The following is a 26,822-nucleotide window of genomic DNA, read 5'->3' on the forward strand; positions in this document are numbered from 1 at the left end:
CTGGCTGTTGTTCCAATGACCTTCGATCCTGTGAGGAAGGATTTGGGCTTCTTGCATCCCATGTGGTATTCAAAAAGGGGTGGATGACCTCAGAGTTCTTGGCCTCCAAGGCACTCTAATTCTCCGTGGTCTCCTTGGCAGTTGGGATGTAGTCCTTGGTGCCCGTACTGATAGTCCTTGGTGAGGATCCGAGAGTCTTCAGGGTTGGGATACAAGCCTCTTCCTATCCACCTGGTCCACTCTGGGGTTCCCGCCTGCTCTGTGCATATGACCTCCTGTTAAAAGGTTGTCAGATTCCCTCTTGATTCCCCCTATATGTCTTTGTAGTTTTACTATTGTTTAATGCTGATTCGAGTCTGTTGTCTATGAATTACCTGTTATGTTCCTGGTAGGTTATACTTCACGTCTTCCTCACACATTCTAAGGAGATAGAAGATTTCTCTGCTCTCCCTCCCCATTTCCGAGTAGCTTAGGATCTTAAAAGTATATTAGGTTTTACAATTCTTTGATGTAGATCGTAAGCAGTCTGACTCACATTGATTGTACGTTCATTGGTTACATCACAATATCTTATTGCATGCGATACATACAGTCTGTTTGGGGTTGAAATAATATTACTGTTTATAGGTACATTAACAATCTTTTATTGTTTACACTGTGCCAGCATGGAACAGGAAAGCAGGTCACAGTACCACTGCTGGGACACCTTGAAAACCAGCCGTGTTGGCAGTATTACCAAGTTTCTCTTTTTTATTTTTTAAGATTTATTTCTAATTTTTTTTTTTTTTACTTGAGAGAGTTACAGAGAAAGAGGAAAAGATAGAGAGATCTTAATCCACTGGTTCACTCCTGAAATGGTCACAATGGCCAGGACTGTGCTGATCTAAAGCCTGGAGCCAGCAGCTTCTTCCTGGTCTCCCAGGAGGGTGCAGGGTCCCAAAGACTTGAGCCACCCTCCACTGCTTTCCCAGGCCATAAGCAGTGGAGGTGGATGGGAAGTGGAGCAGCTGGAATTCAAACTGGTATCCATATGGGATGCTGGCTCTGCAGGCTGAAGATTAGCTTGATACATCCCTGCACTGGCCCCATAAAGCTGCTATCCTGCAACTGTATTAAGGCAAGGTTAGGAACTTGGGCTTTTAAATTACATAGACACGGGTTGAAATTCTGCATCTGGGTGCAACACATAGAATTATTGGCAATTTGTAACTATTTAACCTCTACAAAGCATATTGTCCTTATCTAGCAGCTGGGGGCACTTGCAGCCACTGTCAGTTTTTTAGAGTTCATCAGAACGTTGAGTGTGAGGTGTGTCTGGCTCTGCCTGACCACTAACATGAGCAGACGGTACATGTGGCTTTCCCTCATTGGGAGAGTTCACATTTTTAATCTGCGTGGAGTATCTCCCTCGTAAAAGGGCCAGGAGTTGGGAGATTTAAGGGAAGGGAGGGAGGGGCAGGTGGTGGACATCCGCATAATCCTTTAAATTGCTCTTGGAAATAATTGTAGCTTTGAACAGTTACCTTCCTAAGCAGGTTATACTTTGTCCTCTTCAGAAGCAATTAGACCTCTCAGGGCTTAAAGGGAGATGTACAAACCACAGAAGCAAACCTACCTGGTCATTTTCAAAACAAGACATGCAGGTGGCTGCGATTCTTACATGCCGCTTGAATTTTCTTTGATTTAAACCGTAAGGTGTTTTTGTTTTGTTTTTTATTTATTCATTTATTTGTTTTTGATTATTTATTTGAGAGGCAGAATTGCAGAGAGGGAAAGACAGAGAGACAAAAATCTCCCATTTGCTGGTTTACTCCCCACATGGTTACGTCAGCTGGAAGTGGGCCAGGCCAAAGGTCAGAGCCAGGTATCCCATGAGGGTACTGGAGCTCAGGAATGTGGGCCGTCTGCACGGCTTTCTGAGGAACATTAGCAGGGAGCTGGATCTGAAGTGGAGCAGCAAAGACTCAAACCACCACCCATCAGTCAGAGGTTTATCTTTCCACACCACAACCTGTTACTGGAAGTTTTTTTATAATATTAAAATGCTGGCTGGCACTTGGTAACTTGGGGCTGGCACAGTGGTTCAGCTAGCTAAACCTCTGCCTACAAATGCTGGCATCCTCTATGGGTACCTGTTTGTGTCCCAGCTGCTCCACTGCTGATCCAGCTCCCTGCTTACAGCCTGGGAAAGCAGTGGAGGGTGGCTCAAGTCTTTGGGGTCCTGCGTCCAATCAGAGACTTGGAAGAAGCACCTGGCCCCTGACCTCAGATTGGTCGTTGTAGCCATTTGAGGAGTGAATCATAGATGAAGATTTTTCTTTCTCTCTCTCCTCTGTTTCTCTCTCTGTAAATCTGCCTTTCCAATAAGAATAAAAATAGCTACAATGTTATGTAAGTAGTTTAAAACATGCTAGTACCTAGGGGGAAAAAACCTCCTGACTCTGGATGAGGGCTTTCTGACAGCTTCGAGGATGTCATTTTAGTGTTAGCAGGCTCTGACTCTAGCTTGCCTACTTTTAAATGTTCATAACTTTAAATGAAAATGCATAGAACTATGCAAAATGGGGCCAGGGAAGCTGGAAGCTGCAGGGCTTAGAGGACACGAGCGATTCCTGTGACCGGTGATTAGTAGCAATGGAAAGTTGTGATGAAAATCCGGTAAAGTGTGCTGTGAATTTACTTTCATGTAAGCCTACCAGTCTGTCGAAACTCAGTGAAATTTATTTTCTGTAAAACGCCTGTTATTACTTCAAATGGCATTGATCAGATTTGCTCAGGGATTCTGTTTCTTTCATAACAGAATTATCAACTTCTAGAAAAAGTGAAATCGAAGCCCTTCATTCGATCTTAAAGTCAGAGGTAAGGAAAATTTAAAACCACACTGGCACTTTATTTCAGTCCTCTCTTTTTAAAATGCAGTGTTTTCTACTTTTTATTTCCTCTTATTTGTCTTGTTTCCCCCACCCAGAGCTTTTTATCACTCTTCTTTGATGAAGAGAATATTTACATTTTACTGCAGTTCGCTATTTTTTAAATAAATGCCCATCTGTATTTTTTTATCCTGGAAAGCAGCAAATTATTATTAAGAATCACTATGTTTGAACAGTACGTGGAGTTGTAGAAGTGCATTTATGTATAATGTGAAGAATGCAACCCTGTTTAATCTGCAACTCTCCAATTCTCTAACTTTAAAATACCGATAATATTTGTGTGCAAAGACTTTAAGAATATTATAGAAATAGCAAATTAACTTTTAACGTCAAGAATTCTTTGACCTTTCTTTTTTTGTAAAGATCGATGTTTTTTAATAATGCCAGATACATAACTATTACTTTTAGTCCTTTTGTTGAAAATAGTATTTTTTTTTCTTCTAGAATGAAAGGCTCAAAAAACTATGTACTGATCTTGAAGAGAAACATGAAACATCAGAGCTTCAAATAAAACAGCAGTCAGCAAGTTACAGAGGTCAACTGCAGCAGAAAGAGGTAAGGTCATTGCATTAGCACGTAGATCTGCCATCTTCCATCTGTGGTTCACTCCCCACGTGGCCGCGATGACCAGAGCTGAGCCGATCCGAAACCAGGAGCCAGGAGCTCCTTCTGGTCAAGGCTAAGGCCAGGATCTCTGACATCATTTCTCTTTGAGATCCTAATCGTGGCCCCTTGTGTTTTCTTATCTAAAAAGATTGAATTTACAGACCAAAGCATTCTTCTAGCTGTGTTTACAGCCTTGTGCAAAGTTACCTGTCACTGACAGTGGATGAAGTGGGACTCCAACCATGGTCAGCCATAAGACTCCCACACCAGAAGTGTTCCATGGATACAGACTGACGCAGCTTTTACTTTTCTTCTCATCCTTTGAGATTGATAGGAAACAGAACACTAAGAAATTGCTGGCTCTTTCTCTCTGCTTTTGCCTTTCCCTATAAATTCCACCTATAAATTGTATTCATTCATTTGAAAGAGTTACAGAGAGAAGGGGCCTGGGGAGAGATCTTCTGTCTACTGGTTCACTCCCCAAATGACTCTAATTGCTGGGACTGGGCCAAGCCAGAGCCAGGAGCTTCATCTGGGTCTCTTACATGGGTGTAGGGACCCAAAGGTCTTACACCATCCTCCACTGCTTTCCCAGGTATGTGGGCAGTGAGCTGGAGCAAGGTGGGGCAGCTGGGACTCCAAAAGCACCAGATGGGATACCTATGTCACTGATGGCAGTTTTACCTGCTACACCATGGTGCTGGCCCCTTGCATTTACTTTTTTAATTTAAAAAAAATTGTTTATTTTTATTGGAAAGTCAGATATACAGAAAGGAGGAGAGACAGAGAGAAAGATCTTCCGTTGATGATTCACTCCCCAAGTAACCGCAATGGCCGGTGCTATGCTGATCCAAAGCCTGGAGCCAGGAACTTCTTCCAGGTCTCCCACACAGGTGCAGGGTCCCAAGGCTTTGGGCCCTCCTCCACTCATCTCCCAGGCCACAAGCAGGGAGCTGGATGGGAAGTGGAGCTGCCAGGATTATAACCAGTGCTCATATGGAATCCTGGTGCTTTCAAGGCGAGGACTTTAGCCGCTAGGCCACGCCATCAGGCCTGCATTTACTTTTTAAAAGCCATTTAAAAAAAAAATGTTTGCATTCTATGTGAAAGGTAGAGATAAAAAGAAAGAGATCCTGTATCTGCTGGTTCACTCTCTAAATACCTACATCATCCAGGACTACCAGGCTGTAGCCAGGAGCTGGGGACTCCATCTGGTCTCCCCTGTAGGTGGCAGGTACCCAACTCCATAGGCTGCCTCTGGGACCTCCCAGGATATGCCTTAACAAGAAAGCGGAAGAGAAGCAGGGCTACAACTCTGATGTGGATTGTGGGCATTCCACACAGTGAGTTGACCACTGTGCCCAATGCCTGTCTCTTAGTTAGAGTATCATCACTGGATATCTCGGACAAATTACTATTATCCCTTTTAGTGTTAATTAATAAAAAAAGTCAGTAGTGGTAAGTAAGTGATTCTCAAATATGAATTATAAATATGCAGGTGGAAATCAGCCACCTTAAAGCCAGACAGACAGCGCTGCAGGACCAGCTACTAAAGCTGCAGTCGGTCCATTCGGGAGCTAGCAGCATCCCTGCCACATCATCCGCGTTCAGCTACGGGGCCAGTCATCACACGTCAGCATTCCACAGTGACGACATGGACTTCATTGACATAATTTCCTCACAAGAAGAAATTAACCGGCTGTCCAGTGAAGTTTCGAGGCTGGAATCTGAGGTTGGCCACTGGAAAAACATAGCCGAGGTAGGTGGAAATTTTCAAGAGCTTTTGAAAACTACAATAAAAATATGGTGCTGCCTTGACAGCTGTCTGCAGGGCTCCCCTGGAGGAGGAAACAGAAAGCCTGTGTTTCAGTGCTCAGTCCATCAGGGACTGGGAGGGCTTTGCCCAGGTCGTTTTCCTTTCTGTTCAGGATTTGGGGACATTTTTGGTTGAATTTTTTCTTTAAAATTGTTGCAATTCCAGGACTCTGACCCGACATCTTTCGCCTAGAGTCTCTGAGGATTCTCCCGTGGAGACCACAGGTCCCCCAGGCACTGTGCTTGAAGCTGTTGCTGGGCTGTTGGTGGGGGTTCTATCAGCTGGGATAAGATGAAATGGAAAATTTTGATAAAAGCTGCTCTAGAATGTGTTAAGCTACTTTGGTCATTTCTCACGCATTAGAACGAAATCATCATGGAGTATGCCTTTGGCACAGCAGTTGAGGTGTCTCCTGGAACACCTCATCCCATATTCAACTGCCCAGGCATTGCTGTCTGTTCCACCTTTCTACGAATGTGCACCCTCGGAGGCAGCAGGTGAAGACCACGTGTCTGGGTCCCTGCTTCCAATTGGGAGATCCAAGTTGAGTTCTAGGACACTGGCCTCGGCCTGACCCAGCTCTGGTTGTTACAGGCATTTGGGAAGTGAAGCAGTGGGTGGGTGATCTCCCGCTCTTACTCACTTTGTCTGTCTTTCAAGTGAAGAAGCTTTCTTTTCAACAAGACTGTTTATGTATTTCAAAACCAATTGCAGAGAAGAGGAGAAACAGATCTTCTGTTTACTGGTCTACTCCCTAAATGGCCACAATAGCTGATGCCTGGCCAGGCAAAGCATGGAGCCTGGAGCTTTTCATGGGTACCCTACAAGGGGGCAGAGGTCACTCGAAGTGACATATCTATTGTTAAGAGTTGCAGTTCATGTACATGTGTTTTTTACTCCAAATTTTGTGGTCTTTCTGCTAGACCTTGTTCTTTCAGCCCTGGTGCAGCTTTTGACCCACTAACCTGATTATATAGTCATTGGTAATTAAGACCACCATATGAGTGGTAACCAGGGTCTTGGGTGAGGGAAAAGGTTGGTCAGCAAGTATAAGAAGGTGAAAGTTAAGACATGAAGTTACGCTGTTCTGTTGCCCAATAGGGCAACCATGATAACAATGGATTCTGTATTTCAGAATAGCTACAAGAAAGAATGTTGAATATCTTTACCACTAAGAAGTGATAAAGGGTTAATTTGGTAGATAGTGCCAATGACCATGAATTAAACATTACACAAAGGTATTGAATCATCACATTGTACGCCATAATACACAATTATTGGGTATCAGTTAAACAGTTTTACGGTAAAGATAAATACAAAATACAGCTTGAATGAGAAGAATTCAAAAGTAATTTTATTTTCTTGTCAGACAAAGATTATTCTGTATTGGGATAGAAATAGTCTGGATAAAATAACTTTTGAAAGATTTCTACTGGATCATTAACATTCATGTTAAGTAATTTGATACTTTAGATACTTCCTTACAGAAAGGTGCTTAGTTAACTTTTGTTAAGCTAAGTCTAATAGTCTATTTTTTGGTCCTTAGTCTTTTGTAAAATTGTTGTCTCCCTATTTAGTAACATTATTGGATATGGTATCATCTTTCATATATATCTTAATTGTATGTTATTCTCTATTGGACTAGATTTTTTAAAATTTAATTTTTTGATTATTTTAACCTAGTTGATTAGGTGATAAGGCTCAGGGGCTACAGGAAGGTGGGTGACATCACCATTTCCATATTCTTTTTTTTTTTCTTCCTGCATCTGGAGGAAGGAGGGAGATAAGGGAAGAAGCCACACCCAGCCTCCCAACCATCCCAGGGTTGCCAACATGGGGTGTGCTCTAAGGGTCCTGCTCAAGAGGTTTCAGTTGTTCAACAGTTCTGAATTACTGCTGATCTCGCCACTCCAAGTACGATAAAATCTCTCCAGAACCCATTGGTTGACGTAGTCCACCTTAAGAGTCTCCATTTGCCCAGATATTCACTGCCAACTCTTGGCTAGGGTAGTTGATTAATTTACTCTGTCCTCCATCCTCTGTTATGGTACCAGGTGTCCTCTGCAGACTGAAATGTACTTCCCTATCCTCCATGTGCACCTGGACATGCTGTCCACTGCTCTTAAGCCACTGAGGAGGCCCAGCTCTGACACATGCACTCCATGGTCAGACCATGAGACCTGCAATTCTCTCCATGATTGCGGTTCTTAGTCCAGCAATTCAGCTGGGGTGGGGGGGGGGGATGCCCAAAGAAACTTCATCTGAGCTGATCTCAGACCTGATTCTTGTGTGTGCTTGCCAGTACAGTGTCTGGCACAGTCCATTGCCCCAACTTAATGCACATGCTGGTGGTTGCAATTGTTGCGTCAGTTCTGTCTCCAGCCCTGTCTTCTACACAAACCAATGGGTGTTGGAGCCCAACCCAATCGTCCCCACCACACATTCTTGTAAACCAGAGGGAGCTGCAGCTTAGTTACAGTGACCCACAATAACCCCCATCAGGCCTACCCACTACACTGGTTCCCGTGCTTGCCAATATGTACAGCAGACCACTCCAATATGTCCCACATCCTGTTAAGCTCTCATACATGTTAATGGGCATTGAAACTTAGTTCAACCCTACCAGCCCCACTATCCAGCCCACACATCTGGCAGCAGGTGGCATTCTCTGTCTAGCCATGCCTGGCCCAGTCCTGGTTCTCATGCTCACCAGTCAGAGTGGTAACCCAACAAGGAAGTGCCCACTGTTTTTTCTAATGGGCCCACTCCCATTTCTGGATCTTGCACTGTCCAGGTGGCTCTGCAGTTTAACTTGACAGAATTTGTCCCCTGTGCCAGCATCTGCCAGCTGATTTATTTATATATTATGTATAATTAAGATTTTATATGTTTATGTGTGTGATGAAATATATATTTATGTTATATGATTTATTATATATTTATGTATCATTAAGGCATATATATCTTAATTGTAGATTACTCTCTACTGAACTAGATTCTTTAAAAGATATTTGCCTTCAGTCTAGCAGCGTGGCTTAGTGGCTAAGGTCCTCGCTTTGAACACGCCGGGATCCCATATGGTCTCTGTTTCTAATCCCGACAGCTCCACTTCCTCTCTATCTCTCCTCCTCTTTGTATATCTGACTTTGTAATAAAAATAAAATAAATCTTAAAACAAAGATATTTGCCTTTCCTTAATTAGAATCTGTTCGAGAAATATCCATTTTTTTAAAAAATATTTTTTGTTAAGCTTAGTTTGTGGATTCCTATTTTATAAAAAAGGTGTTTTAATTATTTTCTGTTTCTCTTTTTCTAGATTTCTGAGGCCAAAGGAACACATAGTTCTGATCAAAATGAAGTCTATAAACTTCAGTGTATCATTAATGTAAGTCAGCTGGTTGATAATGGTTACTCTGCATATAAAAATCTGTGCATTAAAAGCATGCTGGGACAGACATTTGGTGCAGTGTTAAGATACTGCCTACGGTGTCCGTCTGTCCGTCTGTATTGGAGCCCAGCTCTGCCCCCAGTTCAAGCTGCTGCTTAGCAGCACACACCCTGGGAAGCCACTGGTGATGGCTCAAGTGCTAAATAAAATTTTTTCAAGTTTTAATTGCATATAATAACAACACTGAGTTTTTAGAATGTCAAATATTGTCAGATTTAGAATTTTTTACTTTTCCAGTTGTTACAATGCAAGTATAGGTTGGTTCCAGAGTCAGATGTGGGTTTGAAGCCTGGCTACCCTACTTTCCTTCTGGGCTGCCTTGAGCAGGTTAGTTAAGCCCTCCCAGCCTCTGTTTTATTATCAGTAAAGCAGTGTCATCATACAGGATTGTTTTGAGATTTAAATGTGGGCCCACTGTAATAATTCAGTGGCTGAATCCTCGCCTTTCACACACTGGGATATCAAATGGGCACCAGTTCATGTCCTAGCTGCTCCACTTCCCTTCCAGCTTCCTGCTTGTGGCCTGGGAAAGCGGTCGAGGGTGGCTCAAAGCCTTGGGAGCCTGCACCCACATGTCCTTTCAGGAAAGGGAGGCTAATTTATAGACAAGGATTTTTGGTTATAAATCATAAAATCCTCTCTGGCTAGGTAAAACAAAAGAGGGCTTTACCAGAAAGACCTGGGTGGTCCTGTCAGAGAATTAAAGTTGCACGTTCTTGCCTCTGAAGGACGGGAGCAAGAATAGCAGCAGGATTCTAGATTCTTTTTAAAGGTTTTTTTATACAGAGACAGAAAGGGAGACACATACAGCACACACACACAGCCCCACCACCCTGATCTTTTGTCTGCTGTTCGTTCCCCAGATGGCTGCAATTGCTAGAGCTGGGTCAAACCGAGACTAGAAACCAGGAGCCTCATTAGGTCTCCCACCTGGGTGCACAGGCCCAAGCACTTGGGCCGTCTTCTGCTGCTTTCACAGGCACATTCGTAGGGAGCTGGACACAGTGCAGAGCAGCCAGGAGGAGAAGCCATACTCTTACAGGAGGCGTTGTCATGGGCAGCTTGCAAATCAATGAGTCCTGCACTGCAGCGCTGGCCCCAGGGGCAGAAACTTGAGCATGTGGGTTTTGGTCCAACTAGTCGCCTGTTAGGGACTCTCCTCCAGATAAAGTTGCCAGGAAGTTCACCACACTGATGGTGTTGACAGGGATGGCAAGAATCTTGGTTTCCAAGCTGGCAGTCCCATGAGGTTGATGGGAAGAAAGCTCAGTGAGAGTGTGGGGTGCTGGGAAAGTTCAGACCAGCCCTAGGGCAGGTGCTGGCTCCATTCTTTGCTTAGGGAAGGAGCTATTCATGGTCACAGGTGTCAAGGAAATGATGTTCACACTCCTTTTTTGTTTCACTGTTTTCCTGCTGATATTCCCTGGTTAAAACAACTGTTTCTAAGTGCTAAGAAAGGGAAAGCTGGAATCTGTCAGAATTGTTCTCGTTTGGGGACTGTCTTAACATGTTCAGAGAATTAAGACTTAGACCACAGTGAGTTAGGTAAATTTGTTGATCATGAGTGTATTAAAACTTTGTTTTCCAATTTTTAAGGAACTTAAACAAAATCAAAGCCAGGAAATGGATAACTACCAACATGAAATGGCGGTATTGCAAGACACATATCAGGTGAAACTGGCTGAGGTAACTCGTCGGTATGGAGAGGAAATCCGTGGCCGTGAGGAACGAATTGAGGAGCTTGAGCAACTATTGGAGCAAGGTTATTAGTTTTGTTAACTTATTTCATGGTGTTATCAGATGATAAACCTAGTGATCTGTTGACCTGGATGATGCTGTGAACTTGAACTAAGTTCTAAAGAATGGGGAAATGATGAGTTCTGCTTGTCTGCCAGAAATTTGCAGTGGCACCACTATTTCTTTCCTTTATAAAATATTTTTACTTATTATTTTTCATAGAAGGGCAGATTTTTACAGAGAGACAAAGAGGTGGGTGAGGGGTTTTCTTCCATCTGCTGGTTCGCTCCCCAAGTGATCACAGTGGTTAGAGCTGAGCTGACCTGAAGCCAGGAGCCAGGAGCTTCTTCCATGTCTCCTGTGTGGGTGCAGGGTCCAAGGCTTTGGGCTGTTATCTCCTGCTTTCCCAGGTCAGGAGCAGAGAGCTGGATCAGAAATGGAATAGCCAGGACATGACCCGGCACCCATATGGGATGCCAGCATTTGCAGGCAGAGTAGCAGCCTGTTGAGCCATTGCATTGGCCCCAGAACCACTGCTTTTAAGTCTCTATAAAAATGGAAAAGTCCTTTGCCTTTGTGGTAAAAACTTAGAACTTATAGATTTCTTTGCCCTGTTTGGTGGTGGTATTTTGGTAATAAAGGATTGGCGATATTTTCACTTTCGAATTCAGATCTATTGACTTTTCAGTGCTGATTCAAATCTTTTCCCTTTTTTCTTTGTTTAAAAATGATTTTTTCCTATCTTACCTTGTCTTCCCCAGCTTTCCAGGTTGCCAGCTCGCATGGCATCTCAATGGTACTAGCGAGCTGCTGGGGTCACGGTGCTTGCCCTTGTGTCTGTTGCAGGTGGTTCAGGAGCTGACTACCCTAAAGTCTCCGAGATGCAAAAGTCCATTGAAGTGTTACAATCAGAGAAAGCTGAATCCTCCCAAAAAATCAACGAACTGGAGGGTGAAATAAAAGACATAAGTCAAAGATTAACTTCCGCTGAAAATGACAGGGATATTTTGAAGAAAGAACACGAACAGCTGATTGTAGAAAAGCAACGAATTTTGGAAGACTATAAGACCTTACAAGTGGAGTTTGGGAGGCTGGCGTCGTGTGCTGAGAAACCCGTGGAGCTGGCGGCAGGCGGGGAAACTGTGCCCAGTGCACTGAGGGAGGAAGTGCTCAGGCTCCGGCAGGCCCTGGCTGGTATAACGCGCTTGGCTCTTCCTTCCACTTGGCCTTTCTCTGCGTCCCAGGTGTTTTAGAGACCGACACTGAAGCACTGACCACTTCGTGGAAATGAAGTGGTGATGAACATGACTCTGTTTGAATACGGTTGTTTGGCATGGAGTTAGTGCTATGGCTCATAGATTACAATAGTGCCTTTGTACTAAAAGGGCTTAAGTATTCCCTAGGTGCCTCTCAACTTCCCTTCTTTGTCCTTTAAGTATTACATGGAACTCATTGATTTGCAAGATCATGTAGGTTTCTGGAAATGTTTGTAGATCTTGGCATTCCTGGGACTGGGGGAGGAGTGAGCAGGGTGTCTAGGGTTATTTCTCTTATCTATTCAGAATCGAAGCCTTCTGTGAGTCCCTTAAATAGGGAATGCAGTTGCCTTCTTCAGATACTGCTCCCTGAGAAATGCTCTCCCGTATTGAAGCCAGGCCTGCATGATCCACGCTCAGATCTAGCCCGCTGTCTGTGTGTGGATGATGTCTAGTTACTCCACCAAAGTCTTGTGGTGACAAAGTTAAATATCGAATGCAGAAGGCCAGGAAAGCACAATGGGAGCTCTTCAGCTGGAAAGACGTGTTTTTTATGTTGTCCTTTGTCCTCTTCTTACAGCGTAAACTCTCCCATGATAAATGTAAACACATTCATTCCTGCTGCTGGCGTCTTCTAACTCCCCACGTTAACTCACCCACTTGTTTGCCCTGAGCTCCTGATATGGATGACCAACTCATCCTTCGTCACATGGGCTTTGTAACCAAAGTCAGGTTCAAAGTCCAGCCAGCGTGTCCTCCTTTCCTCTTTCTCCCCCACCTTAGTGACAGCATTTGCCAGTGTCACAGAAAGATACAAGTTATTACTCACAAATCTGCAGTTTCTGCTTCCTTAGCGTCTCTGGTTCAGGAATGTTTCAGGGTTTTGAACCAGAGGAGCTTGGTGATGTCACAGCGACCCCTAGAGTGTCGTCAGCCCCATGAGCTGCCAGGGTGGCAGAAGAAAGGCAGGCCGTGGGGCCCTGGTCCCTCAGGTTTGGCTTCAATGGAAACAAAAAACCACGTTTGTCCTTTGGGTGATCTGTCAGAGTTTATTGTGAAAAGCCAGCCTGCTTCCAGCCCTGCTTGCTTTTGTCCGTTGCCACAACATTCCTTCAGCAGGTCATGTCTGTTCTCTGCCCGAGCTAACTGTGCACAGGCTCATCCTGGGGCGGGGCGGACATAGCTGGGTTGGAATCCAGTGCCGTCCCTGACTGACCGACCTCAGCCACTTAGCAAGCAGCTCTCTGCCTTGGCTGGGTTCTGTGCATGCGTTTGTGTGTGGGTAGGGTGGGAGGGGAGGGTGTAGATACTTCAATATTGAAGATTGTATGAGATTTTAGCTTTAAGTTTCTCTGTAGGACAGTGCCCATATTGTTAAAAACAATGTTAACTATTTTAATCTTGTGGTCTCAATGACTCCTTCAATCTCTTTTTTAACCCTGTGCTACAACCAGGAAAAGCTATTCGGAAAGGCAGAGCAGATTACTCCCCTGCTTTTGGTGCCTGTGGTTCCCTGTGAACTTCAGAACGAAGTCTGAACTTCCACATCACACACAGACTGTCCATCACGGTCTGGTCCCTGTCTACCAGTGTCACCTTTAGTCATTCATTCTTTCCATTTTAAACTAGCTATTTCTGACCATGAGTCAGCCCTATTGTCTCTTAGCTCTGTTGCCTTTGCTTTTTTAAGATTTATTTTGTCTTATTAATTGGAAAGGCAGATATACAGAGAGAAGGAGATACAGAAGCAAAGATCTTGTGTCCACTGGTTCACTCCCCAAATGGCCGCAACGGCTATAGCTAGGTCAGAGCTGAGCTGATTTGAAGCCAGGAGTTTCTGAGTCTCCCATGGGCATACAGAGTCCAAGGCTTTGGGCCACCCTTTGCTGCTTTCGTATAAGCAGGGAGCTGAACGGGAAGCTGGGCTGCCAGGATTAGAACCAGCACCCATATGGGATTCTGGCACATGCAAGGTGAGGACTTTAGCCACTAATCTCACCAGGTCTTGTTTGTACATTTCTTTTAGCTAACACTTAGTGTCTTAGAGTGCAAGAATCCTTCACATAGTTGAAAGGTTAATTTTGGTACAAAGTAAAATATTAAATCCACACCTACCTCCCTTACAATTTAGTTTGGCTTTTTTTTTATATCACTTATGAGGTCATAATTCAACAGGCTAACCCACTTGCAAGCATTGACATCCCATGTGGCCACTGATTTGTATCTGGGCTGTTCCTCTTCCATTCCAACTCCTTGCTTATGTCCTGGGAAATCAGCAGAGGACAGACCAGCTTCTTGGGCGCCTGCACGCAAATGGGAGACCTGCAAGAAGTTCCTTGCTGCTGGCTTCTGGCTTCAGATCGCTCAGATCCAGCCATTCCAGCCATTTGGGGAGTGAATCAATAGATGGAAAATCTTTCTGTCTCTACCTCTCCCTGTAAATCTCCCTTTCAATTACAAATAAATACATTTTGGAAAAAGTATTTGTACGTCAGAGTCAGAGAGAGAGGGAGAGACAGGTACAGATTTTCCATCTGTGGACTCAGCAGATGGTTGCAGTGCTTGAACTGGTCCTGGCTGAAGCCAGGAGTCTGGAAATCCCTCTGGGTCTCCCCTGTGAGTTTAGAGGATCCCCCTCACACACACACTCTTGGGCCATCTTCAGTTGTTTCCGCTTCAGCTCCCAGGTGTATTAGCAGAGCTGGATCGGAAGTAGAGCAGCTGGGACTTGACCTAGTAGCTGTGTGGGATGCTGGTGTCGTAGGCATTAGCTTAACGAGCTGAGACACAATGTTGGCCTCTTATAGCTCACCCAAAGATTTACTTCTTTTCATTTAAAAGGCAGATTCACACAGAGAGAATGATATGCTGCTTCTCGCCCCAAATGGCTACAATGGCCAGAGTTGAGCCCATATGAAGTCAAAAAGCCAGGAGCCATGAGCCTTTTCCATATCTCCCACATAGATGCAGAATTCCAATATTTTGGGACATACTCTGGTGCTTTTCCATGTCACAGGCAGGCACCTGCTTCAGAATTGGAGCAGCCAAGACCCAAACTGGTGCCCATATGGGATGCTAATGTTTACAGGTGGAGAATGAGCTAGTTGAGCCATCACCAGTTCCTATAATTCACTTTTTTATAAACTTGTTGGAGACTTGTCTTGTGGTTTCTAATGTAGAGATGACCTCCCTGGGAGCTGCCCAGCACTGCCACCTCCTGGCTGTCTTGCTTCCCTGGGTTAGGGATTCACCATTTTGCCTCTTGCCACCTTGTATTGGGTGCATCACATTGGGCCATAACCGTGAATTTACTTCTCTAACCCTGAACTATAAGCTCTTTAAGAAGAAGGACTACATCTTCCATCTTATAGTCTAGTACCTAGCCTGTATAGTCAGTATTTGCTGAACTTATGTTAAGTGAGTGACTCCAGCTGGACTTAGGGGTTTCTTTGTGGTCCTCTTCCAGATCCTCTTGTGTTTATGGATCTCGCGGTAAGACCAGACGGTGGTCGTTTTATCAGTGGACACTTCAAAGATCATTGAAAGAGTATCGTTTGGCTATAAATGCATGTTTTTCTTTGCGGTTTTTATTTTCAACTATCTCAGACCTTTTGCCATTTCCTGCTGCCCAAACTAAGCAACTCATTTTGAAGGGTTATTAGTGTTTTGATCAAGGAAATAAGTTTATGACTCATCCAGTGTGCAGTTGTAATGGTTTCTTTTTGTAAAGATTTCTTTATTTTTATTGGAAAGTGATCATTTTAGAGAGAAGGAGAGATAGATCTTTCGTCCACTATCTCACTCCCCAAGTCACCACAATGATCAGAGCTGAGCTGACCCAAAGCCAGGAGCCAGGAGCTTCTTCCAGGTCTCCCACACAGATGCAGTGGTCCCAAGACTTTGGGCCACCCTTAACTGCTTTCTCGAGTCACAAGCAGGGAGCTGGATGGGAAGTAGAGAGGCTGGGATACAAATTGGTACCCAAATGGGATCCTGGGGCATGGAAGGCGGGAGGACTTTAGCCATTAGGCTACCATGCCAGGGCCCTCTTATTGACATTTGTATTATGACTTTTTGATTTAGGCAAAATTAACATATAAGCAAAACATTATGTTCTGAACTCTTAGTGCTTATTGTTTATAAATATATTTTCTCTTATTGAGTTGCCTTTTTAATAGATAATTATTCTATATAAATAATGTCAAATTCATTTGTTGTTTTTACAGATGCTGAAAATGAAAACACCCAGCTCAATCAGGTAAACTAATAAGGGAAAGAGCTTTTGTCATTGTTTTACTAAGAAATGTATATTTGCTGATTATACTTTCTTGGTTTTTTTTTTTATTGTAAATTCACATGAATTTACTGTAAGATTGGTCTTAATAATTTTATGTTTGCCAATCAATAACAGAAACAAACATCTAAAGTATTTATTTATTTATTTGAAAGAGAAAGAGACCAGAGAGAATCTCCCCCACTGGCTCACTCCCCAGATGCTGCAATGGCTCGTCTGGGCCAGTATGAAAGCAGGAGCCAGAGACTGCCTCCGGATCTCCGTGTGGGTGGCAGGATCTCAAGCACATTCTCCACTGCCTTGCTAGGCTCATTGGCAGGAAGCTGAATCATAAGTGAACTAGCCAGGACTAAAACCAGCCCTCCATGTGGAATGCTGGCATCACAAGTTACGCTAACTCCCTGTCCTGTGGTACTCGCTGCAGAGCCACAAACCTTTTGTTTGACCAGTTAGCATAACTGTACAGTGATGTAGCTGAAGAATGCAGGTATACCTAACTCTTGGAAGATGACTCAACCGATGTTACATGTGTAGATGATAGAAGCAGAGAAATATATTTTGATTTTCCTTAAAAAATTCAAGGACTCATTTCCCAATCTAATAATTACAAGTGATTTTGAATATATATATATTTAAATATAATTTCTACATTGAATATCTAAAATGAGTGGCTAACTTTAGATGGGCCACTGCTGTTGCATTTTTATACTTTTTGTATGTCGTTGAAGAAATATGGTTTGTGTGCTTTCGTGTAAACTGGAAATTTCTTGTCTGAAGACGCTGCTGTAATATTTCTACAGGATAGCAGTCTCAGGAAAGGGAAGCACGAATTTTAGAAAAAGAGGAGTCATTATTGAGTCAGGAGAAGGTGGGTGTTGTGACAATGGGGACAGAGCTAGAGAGATGTGTGTATCGCAGTTCTGAGGGCCTGTGCTGCCCAGGGGAATGTCTGGTGGTTGCGAGTCCTAAGGATAAAGGTGATCCCACTGACACTTGGCAGGCCAGGTTGTAGTACCTGGGCAGGGTTCACAGAACTCGAGGCTGCCCAGAGCTGACATGTAGAGATAAGCTGGTATGCACACACCTATGACCAGCGAAGATAGGTAAGGCCTTTGGGTTCCCAGCACAGTGCAGTCAGCAGCAGCAAGCAGGTGGGTCTGGAGGTGTTGGGGATGTACTGCTGCCATGCTGCTTCGTGTGTTCCTTGTGGTGGCTAGGGATTCCTCGGTGGCCAGCAGTTAAGGTTCTTTGGTCTTTTTATGTCTGTTGGCAGCAATAACGGAAATAATGTTTAATGCATTGTTGGGCACGGAAAGAGGTGTTTTCATGTTTGCTACCACTTGAGGCTGCTTCCTTATTTAAGACAGGTACTTAGAAGTAGGACACTTGTAAGCTTTTATTTTTAAGGTCCAGTATTTCAGTGTGATTTAAAGCCCGTGTATTTAATAATGCTTGCTGACAAACGAGATAGCACAGATGGAGAATCCTTCGCGTCTCTAGTCCTGGACCTTTTGCCCAAAGTTGGTCTCTTACCAATCTCTGATACATCTTTCTAGACCTTGTATGGGCTACGTATAAACAGATGTGTATCTGTAGAGCTAGATATAAACAGACAGTGTGTGCTGACCTGTGTACCTTCACTGTGTTTTCAGCTTCCTTCTGCGTTAGTTGACATGCAGTGTTTCTCAAAGGGAGCGCTCTTAGCTCAAGGGGAGGAGTTGTCCCTGCACCCTGGCCTTCTGTCACCACTCCTGCTCCCTGCTGGGTGCCGCTAGTGTCTGCCAGTTGTTACACAACTTTCCTCGGTTGTTTTTCTGCCCCATTAAATTATGCTCTTTATCTCCCTCCCTTGCGTGTATTTGGTAGTTTTTAGACCTCTTTGCATGTGTCTAGTAGAAGTGGCAAGATTTTTAGGATGTTGTTAGCAGTTAGATGATTCATTGAAGCTCCTCGAAATTTGTCTCCATGAATCTGCGCATTGATTTTAAAATGTCAGAAGTACATGTAAGACTGTGTGTGCTCTTTAAGATTCACCAGAAAAAATGCAGGTGGTGTTCCTGAATGAGCAGATAACTTCAGAAAGACACAAGAGTTTTCTAGTTCTGTCTCTAAGTTGTAGTTGAGAATAAACTTTTGAACTGGAAGAAAATGGGATTGTGATAACAAATGTTACATGATACAGTGCTTATTAGTCTCTTATAAAAGAGGTTCTTTGAAAGAATCTGAAATCCTTCTTTACTTTGAAGTAGATTCCCGAAATTTGATTTGATTTTTAAATATGTCCAAAAAGGTTTTACAGTTATATATGATAAACATTGCAACAGAATCATGGGGCCGGCATTGTGGCATAGCAAGTAAAGTTGCCGCCTGCCACCCCAGCATCCCAAATGGTCTCTGGTTCGAATTTCAGGTGCTCCACTTCTGATCCAGCTCCCTGCTAATGTGCCTGGGAAGGCAGCAGAAAATGGCCCAAGTGCTTGTTGGGCTCCTGTGCACCTATGGGAGACACAGATGAATTTCTGGCTCCTAGCTTCAGCCTGGCCCAGCCCCAACCACTGCAGCCACTTGGGGCAGTGAATCAGTTGATGGGAGATCTCTCTCTCCCTCTCTCTGTATCATGCTCTAAGAGTAGGATAGGAAAGGCTGTCAATTGGGAAAGGTCTTCTGGAAAGAAGTTGAACCAGAAGATAAATTTAGAGTGGATACATTCTTAAAATTAATTTTAAATTAATTTATTGGAAAGGCAGAGACATGGAAGTGAGAAGAGAGAGGGAGGGAAGGAGGGGATATGGGAAAAAGGAGGGGTATCTCCCATGTTCTGGCTTACTTCCCAGACAGCTGTAATAGTCAGGGCTGGGCCGGGGAAATCGGGAGTCTGAAACTCCACCCAGGGTGTGCACTAGCAGGAAATTGGAATTGGGAGCAGAACACACCTGGATATTCTAGTGTTGGATGCAAATTTTTTTCTTTTTTCTCTCTCTTTTTTTAAATTTTTATTGGAAAGTCAAAGAGGAGGAGGAGGGACAGAGAGAAAGATCTTCCATCCATTGATTTACTCCCCAAGTGGCCACAATGGCCAGAGCTGTGCCAATCTGAAGCCAGGAGCCCAGAGCCTCCTCCAGGTCTCCCACGCAGGTGCAGGGTTCCAAGTCCTTGGGCTGTCCTCTACTGCCTTCCCAGGCCATGAGCAGGGAGATGGATGGGAAGTGGGGCCACTGGGATTGGAACCAGCACCCATGTGGGATCCTGGTGTGTGCAAGCAAGGACTTTAGCCACTAGACTACTGCACTGGGCACCAATTTTTTTTTTCTTTTAAAACAAGACTTATTTATTCATCTGAAGGAGTTACACAGAGAGACAGAGAGATCTTCCATCCACTCCCCAGAAAGCTGCAGTGGCTAGGACTGGGTTAGGCTGGATGGAGCCAAGAGCTTTTTCTAAGCCTCTTACAAGAGTAGTAAGGGCCCAGACACCTAAGCCATCTTCCGCTGCAATTCCCAGGCCATTAGCAGAAAGCTGGTTTACAAATGGAACAGCCAGGACTGGAACTGCTGCCTCTCTGGGATCCTGGCCTTATAGACAGTAGCTGAACGCACTCCGCCACAGAGCTGGCCCTGGGTACAGTGCTGTAAGTGGTGTCTTAACTACTATACCAGGTGTCTGCTCCAGTTCTTGCATCTTATCTATAGTTACAAAAATGTTTTTCTTGAAGCTGTGAATTAACTAGCACATAAATGAAGCCTATGATTTGTGGAATTTTTACATGTCATTATTGAGATATTGTTGGATAATGTTTCCGGTATAGACTATTTAAAAGAGATTCCTCAGGGGCCAGCACCATGGCTCATGGCTTGGCAGGCTAAGCCGTGCCTACTGCACCAACATCCCATATGGATACTGGTTGAAGTCTGCCTCCAGTCCAGCTTTTGCTAATAGATTGGGTAAGCAGCAGAGGATGACCCAGGTGCTTGGGCTCCGCACTCGTGTGGGAGACCTGGCTGTTGGCTTCGGATTGGCCTCGCTCCTGCTGTTATGGCCATTTGGGGAGCTAACCAGCAAATAGAAGAGCCTCTCTCTTTCTCTTTCCTCCCCCCAGCATAATTCTGTCTTCCAAATAAATATATCTTTAAAAAACAGATTCTCCAGTTGTGTGTGTGTTTGCATATGCATTGTAATCTTTTGATATCTCTTCAGAAATCACTTGCAAAATTAAGCAGTGAATATGAAGACATTAAAAGTATAGACGGGAGAAATTTGAATTCAGAGTTACATAATCTAAGACTTAACTTGGAGGCAAAAGAACGGGAACTTATTCAGAGTATTAATGAAAAGGAAATACTGATGGCTGAGTTGGAAGAACTGGACAAGCAGAATCAAGAAGCTACAAAGGTAAGTTATGATTAAGACAGTGAATTGGTATATTCTCTTTTGGATTTACCTGCAAAACTGATGGGTGCAGTTTAATTTTGTGGTGAAATATTTTAGTTCATTAATGCTGTAGCTAATTTTTTGTACAGTGTAAGGTGGTAAAACATTTTCTCTTACCAAGGTGCAGCATACTCTGGGTTGCCTCTCTCAGCAATCCTGCTGTTGCGATCTGTAAACAAATCAATGTGGCTAGCCCTGTTTCAGTCAAATCTCATTTATGAAACAAGCAGTGGGCCTGATGTGACCCATGCTTTGTTAACTCCTGCTCTAGTGTTTCAGAGTTGAGAATACTTGTAACTTACAGCTTACCATTGTGTGTATGTGGTGGTGTGTGTTGGTTTGTTTGTTTTTTATTATTTCAGAGTTACAAAGAGTTTTCATCCGTGGACTCACGGCCACAGCGGTCAGTTGAGCTGGGCCATGCCAAGTCCAGGAGCTTCATCAGAGGCTCTCACAGGGTGACAGGGCCCACACACTCGGGCCTTCTGCTGCTTTCCTAGGTCATGAGCAGGGAGCTCAGCCAGAAACGGAGCAGCTGAGTTGTGAACTGGTGTCCACATAGGTTATCACATCACAGACTTGACCTGCTACGCCACAATGCCAGCCTCTTCTCTGGGCTGAAAAGAAGGACTTGCTGAAAGATATTGTTAAAAAATTTTGTAGAAGATATTGAAGTAGAAAAAGAAGTTGTTTTTAAGAAGTTTGGCATTTCTGAGGATTCTATCATGTGTGAAATCTAAAAGTTAAATACTAAAATGAAAACGTAAAGCTATCAAGCAATTATTTTTTCTTTCAGCATATAATTTTAATGAAAGATCAGCTATCAAAACAACAAAATGAAGGCGAGGTCATCATCAGTAAACTGAAAGAAGATCTAGATCGTGAAAAAAAGAGAGTTCATCAGCTTGAGCAGGACAAAGTAAACATCTCTGAAGAATTGGAGGAGGAGAGAAAAAACTTAATTCAGAATGACAAGGAACTGTGTGCTATGCATTTAACCAAGCAGGAGCTCGAAAATAAAGTACAAAATTTAGCTGATCAGCTAAATAAAGCCCAGGAAAATAATGAAGGCATCAAGAAAGAGAATGTTGAGCTCAAAGAATGCATTCAACAAAATGAGGAGGAGCTTGATAGAATTAAAAAAGAATTAGTTCTTAACCCAGAATTAATTAGTAATAATTGTAATGATAATTTACTTAAAGAAAAGGAAATTGAAGTAAGAAACTTAAAGCAGAAGCTTTCAGAAGCACAAGAATGTGATGAAAATTTACAGAAAATTGCCTTTGATCTCAGAATAGAAAATGAGAAGTTGATTTTGGCATGTGAACAGCTGAAACATAAATTGGAGGAGTCTGTTACTATAAACAATCAGATTTCTTTGGAAAAAGACACGATTGTGGAGACCCTGAGAAGGGAAAAGGACCAGCTAGAAGCTGACTTACGTGGCGCTGAGAAGAGGCTGTCGGAGGAGGCCTACAGGCACAGGCAGAGCCTCGAGGAGCTGTCCAGCACACACGGTTTGGATTCCTCTTCCCTTAAGCTGGAACAGGCACGTTTAATGGAACTCATTCAGCAGAAGGACTTGGAAATAGCGGCCCTGAAAAAGAGTATTGAGCAAATGGACACCAGTCATAAACATACCGAGGAGCTCTTGTCCTCTAGTTTAGAAAAGCAGGAGCAGTTGACACAAGTTATAAATGAGAAGGAAAATTGCATTGAAAATCTTCAAGAAAAAAGTTCAGAGCTGCAGGCGGAATTGGACAAATATATTGAGACTTCTAAGAAGAATGAAGTTTTACAACAGACCATAGAGGAAAAGGATAGAAGCCTGGGCTGCATGAAAGAAGAAAATAATCATCTCCAGGAGGAGCTGGAGCGGCTCAGGGAGCAGCAGAGTCGAGCTGTGCACGGGGCCGAGCCCAGACCGCCCGACAGCGTGGCCGAACTAGAGTCAGAGGTGACCCAACTGACCATTATCAAGGGACAGCTTGAAGAAGAGGTTAAACAACATCAAAAGATCATTGAAGATCAAAAGCAGAGTAAGAGGCAGCTGCTTCAGTCTCTGCAGGAGCAGAAGAAGGAGATGGAAGAGTTTAAATACCAGTATGAGCAAAAGAATGCCACGTATACACAGCTGTTGTTAGAGAAAGATGAGGAAATTAAAAACCTGCAGAAAACAATTGAACAGATCAAAACCCAGCTGCCCGAGGAAGGACATGATATCCCCACCAAAAACTGTGATATCTTTCCTGTAGCAAAAGTTCAAAATGTTAGCGTGGAAAATGGAAGTGAAAAGCATGATTTATCTAAAGCAGAAACAGAGGAGTTAGTAAAAGGAATAAAAGAGCGAGAATTGGAGATTAAGCTTCTAAATGAAAAGAATATATCTTTAACTAAACAGATTGACCAACTATCAAGGGATGAAGTAGGAAAGCTAACTCAGATTATTCAGCAAAAAGATTTGGAGATCCAAGCTCTTCATGCTAAAATCTCTTCACCGTCCTACTCCCAGGACATCCTTGACCTTCAGCAGCAGCTGCAAGCCTACGCTATGGAGAGGGAGCAGGTGTTAGCTGTTTTGAGTGACAAAACAAGGGAAAACAGCCATCTCAAAACAGAGTATCACAAAATGATGGACATAGTGTCTGCCAAAGAGGCAGCGCTGATTAAACTCCAAGATGAAAATAAACAAATGTCCTCCAGGTTTGAGAACACCAGCCAAGAAATGTTTAAAGAAACGGTTCAGAATCTATCACGGATCATAAGAGAAAAGGACATGGAGGTAGACGCATTACGGCAAAAATGTGACACTTTATTGACTGTCCTGCAAACCTCTGGCACCAGTAATGAGGCCGGGGGTGTTAACAGTGATCAGTTTGAAAAACTATTACAGGAACGTGATAACTTAAAACAACAGGTTAAAAAAATGTTTGAGTGGAAACAGCAAGTAACGACTACCGTCCAGAATATGCATCACGAGTTAGCCCATCTCCAAGAAGAGCTGCTTCAGGTTCAAGCTCAAATGTTGGTGAACAGTGACAGTAGTGATAAATTACAAGGGAACTACGATGACCTGATACAGAATTATGAACAAAATGAAAACAAACTAAAAAATTTGAGGCACGAGTTGGCACAAATGCAGCACTATTTTGGGCAACTCTGCAATGCCAAAGACCTTTTCTTAGGAAAACTTGATAGCATTTCACCCCCGCCGCTTACTGGGTCATTGCCTCCTTGCGAATCTGACAGAACCAGGGAGACTTCCCCATCGCTTCAGCAAGAGGTGGAAGAACTAAAGAGAACCCTGAAAGAAAGAGAAACCAGCATCAGAACTCTGCAGGAGAATAACCAACACCTGTCTGACTCTGTCGCTGCCGCCGCAGAGCTGGGAAGGAAGGAGCAGGAGCAGCACGATTCGGAGCTTGGGCAGCTGAAGCACAAGTATGATGCACTGCAAAACCTGCTCAAGGAGAAAGACCTCCTTCTCAAGGACCAAAGCAGCCAGCTGCACTCCTCAAGTGAAGATTTGACCAACAAAGTGAATGAGAATGAACTTTTGAGGCAGGCAGTAACAAACCTGAAGGAGAGAATACTAATTTTGGAAATGGAAATTTCAAAACTGAAGGACGAAAATGATAAAATAGTAGAAGAGTCGAGAGGGAAGGAAAACGAATATCAAGCATTACAAGAGGCTAACATGCACATCTCTATGATGTTGCGAGAAAAAGAGGCCGAGTGCCATTCATTGAAGGACAGAGCTGTTGCTTTTGAGCAACTGCTGAAGGAGAAAGAACAGGTATGTTCTGGGAGCTTCTGGAAGGAAGCTGGGACGGGAGGAGATGTTAATGTATTAGTTACTTTCTTGGTGTCTCTTTGAATAGGATTACAAATTTGTTAATTCAGAAATATTGATTTCAAGGTACTGTGACTCATTCGCAGTAATTTTTTCTGAGAGGCATCTGGAGTTTCTCAAATTATTAGATATTCCTAGGTATTCCTAATGGCAGGTTAATTAACTTACTAGTTTCTAACTAGACAAAAAAAAATTGGTAGCAATTATGATTTTTCTTTAAAAAAAAAGTTTTGTTTTTTTTTTTTTAGAAAGCAGAAAAGTACTGGAAAAGGGAGTTTTGAACTCACCTCAGTTAACCAGATTTTAAGCATATTTCAGTAGCTGCTCATGATTGAAATACTGTGAACACATTGCATCTTTGATGATGATCTGTAGTAAGAAGTAGCATTTTGCCTATGAGCTGCTCTGTGTGTGTGTGTGTGTGTGTGTGTGTGTGTGTGTGTGTGTGTGTGTGTGTGTGTGAGTCAAAGCTGGCAGCTACTTCAGGAACCAGGAGCTACCTTTACTGCTATATGCGATCTTCCATTAAAAAGAAAACAATGGGTGACCTATGACATTGCCTTGTTCAGATTTGCTATTAGTCACAGCCTGGAATTTGAACAGTCATAGCCAAGAGTACTGCTTTTCACAGAACAGGCTTAGTAAATAATTCTAATCCCAGCTCAGTTACTGGTGGCATGCTAGTTATGTTTTGACCTTGTCAGTTGATTTATTCAACCAAGAAATTTGGAGGGCAGTGCAGTAGGTTGTGCAAATATCAGTAGTTTGTGGTACAAATTCTTTTTGTTTGTTTAAGATTTATTTATTTTTATTGCAAAGTCAGATATACAGAGAGGAGGAGAGACAAAGAGGAAGATCTTCTGCCCGATGATTCACTCCCCAAGTGACCGCAACAGCCAGTGCTGCACCTGTTCAAAGTCAGGAGCCAGGAGCTCTTCTGGGTCTCCCACACGGGTGCAGGCTCCCAAGGCTTTGGGCCGTCCTCGACTGCTTTCCCATGCCACTAGCAGGGAGCTGGATTGGAAGAAGGGCTGCTGGGATTAGAACCGGCGTCCATATGGGATCCCGGTGTGTTCAAGGCAAGGACTTTAGCCAATAGGCCACCATGCCGGGCCCACATAATTTTTTTTTTCAGATTTATTTATTTTTATTAAAAAGGCAGATAGACTGAGAGAAGATGACACAGAGACAGAGATCCTTCATCTGCTGGGCGCAGTGCGCAGAGATGAGCCGGTTTAAAGCCGTCCTGCACTGCTTTCCCAGCCACAAGCAGGGGGCTGGATGGGAAGTGGGGCAGTCAGGACACAAGCCAGCACCCACATGAGATTCTGGCGCATACAAGGTGAGGGTTTAGTCACTAGACCATCGCTCTGCGACCTTTACATCATTTTTATAATAATTATTGGAGATGTGTTAAATGTTCCTATAGGGCTTTTTTGGTGTGCCCTTTTATTGTTTATTGTGGTTTCTGTATTTCTGGCAGTAAAAGTTTGGAAAAGAAGTGGTAGGTGAATTGATGGAATATTCAGGAAGTCTCTGAAAATTTGTGAGGTGCTAGGTAGGCAAGAGATAGAAAGGGTGCAGCTCCTGTTGCCTGTGAGTGTCTGGTCGCAGGGTCCTGTGTTGGAGTTGAGAAACTGCCTCCTCTTCCCTCTGTGCCATTCAATTGAGTGGGGACACAGAGCGTCAGTGTTGAGCTCTTCCTGTCCTTCAGGATAACTTTAAAAAATATATTTATCTGGAAGCTGGGGTTGTGGAGAAAGGGAGAGACAGATTTTTTTATCTGCTGGTTCACTCCCCAAATGGTTGCAATGGCTAAGCCAGACCAAATCCAGGAGCCTGGAGCTGAGTCCGGGTCTCCGTGTGGACTGCAGAGCCAGGTGCTTCAACTGGTCCACATTAGCAGCAGCTGGAATTAGAAACTGAACCCAGACTGGGCCGGCACGCTCATGGAGGACGCAGTGTTCTGCTGGCGTCTTCACGGCAAATGCCTGACCTTGTCTGTGCTTTCATTGACATTTATACAAGCTAAGTGTGCACATTTTATGAAGATTCTCCTACGTTATAGGAAGTGTCCCTCAGCTAAGTAGTACTGAAGTATTGTATTACTTGAAGCAGTTAGCATGATTATTTTCTTCTAATACTTATTTGTAATTTCAAAGCACTTTTAGATTGTAGAAGATCTATTTATTTGAAAGGCAAAGTTAAAAGGAAACACAGATTTTTTTTTTCCATCTCTGGTTCTCTCTCCAAAAGGCCCGTAATGGCCAGGGCTGCACCAGTCCAAAGCCAGAAGCCTGGAACTCCTCCGGTCTCCCACAGGGGTGGTATGGGTTGAAACACTTGGGCCATCTTGTGCTGCCCTCCCAGGTACATTAGCAGGGAGCTGGAGAAGAAGTGGAGCAGCCGGGACAGGAGTTACTTCCAGTAGAGAAAGCTGGCATCACAGGGAGG

At 43.6% G+C, this 26,822-nt stretch overlaps 1 protein-coding gene across 1 annotated transcript in view; it reads left to right on the top strand.

Annotated features, from left to right (window-relative positions):
* TRIP11 (thyroid hormone receptor interactor 11) overlaps positions 1–26,822 on the top strand; it is a 54,876-nt gene that overhangs the window by 3,108 nt on the left and 24,946 nt on the right. Inside the window, exons 2-10 of the mRNA XM_040975147.1 lie at positions 2,801–2,859; positions 3,375–3,485; positions 5,035–5,295; positions 8,669–8,737; positions 10,397–10,562; positions 11,384–11,731; positions 16,020–16,051; positions 20,282–20,476; positions 21,312–24,311. Coding sequence (XP_040831081.1) covers positions 2,801–2,859; positions 3,375–3,485; positions 5,035–5,295; positions 8,669–8,737; positions 10,397–10,562; positions 11,384–11,731; positions 16,020–16,051; positions 20,282–20,476; positions 21,312–24,311 — 4,241 coding nt within the window. The remainder of the gene's footprint in view (positions 1–2,800; positions 2,860–3,374; positions 3,486–5,034; positions 5,296–8,668; positions 8,738–10,396; positions 10,563–11,383; positions 11,732–16,019; positions 16,052–20,281; positions 20,477–21,311; positions 24,312–26,822) is intronic.

This window comes from Ochotona curzoniae, unplaced genomic scaffold, assembly GCF_017591425.1.
Source record: "Ochotona curzoniae isolate NIBS_2020 unplaced genomic scaffold, NIBS_Ocur_1.0 contig_2688, whole genome shotgun sequence".
Classification (NCBI taxonomy): Eukaryota; Metazoa; Chordata; class Mammalia; order Lagomorpha; family Ochotonidae; genus Ochotona; species Ochotona curzoniae.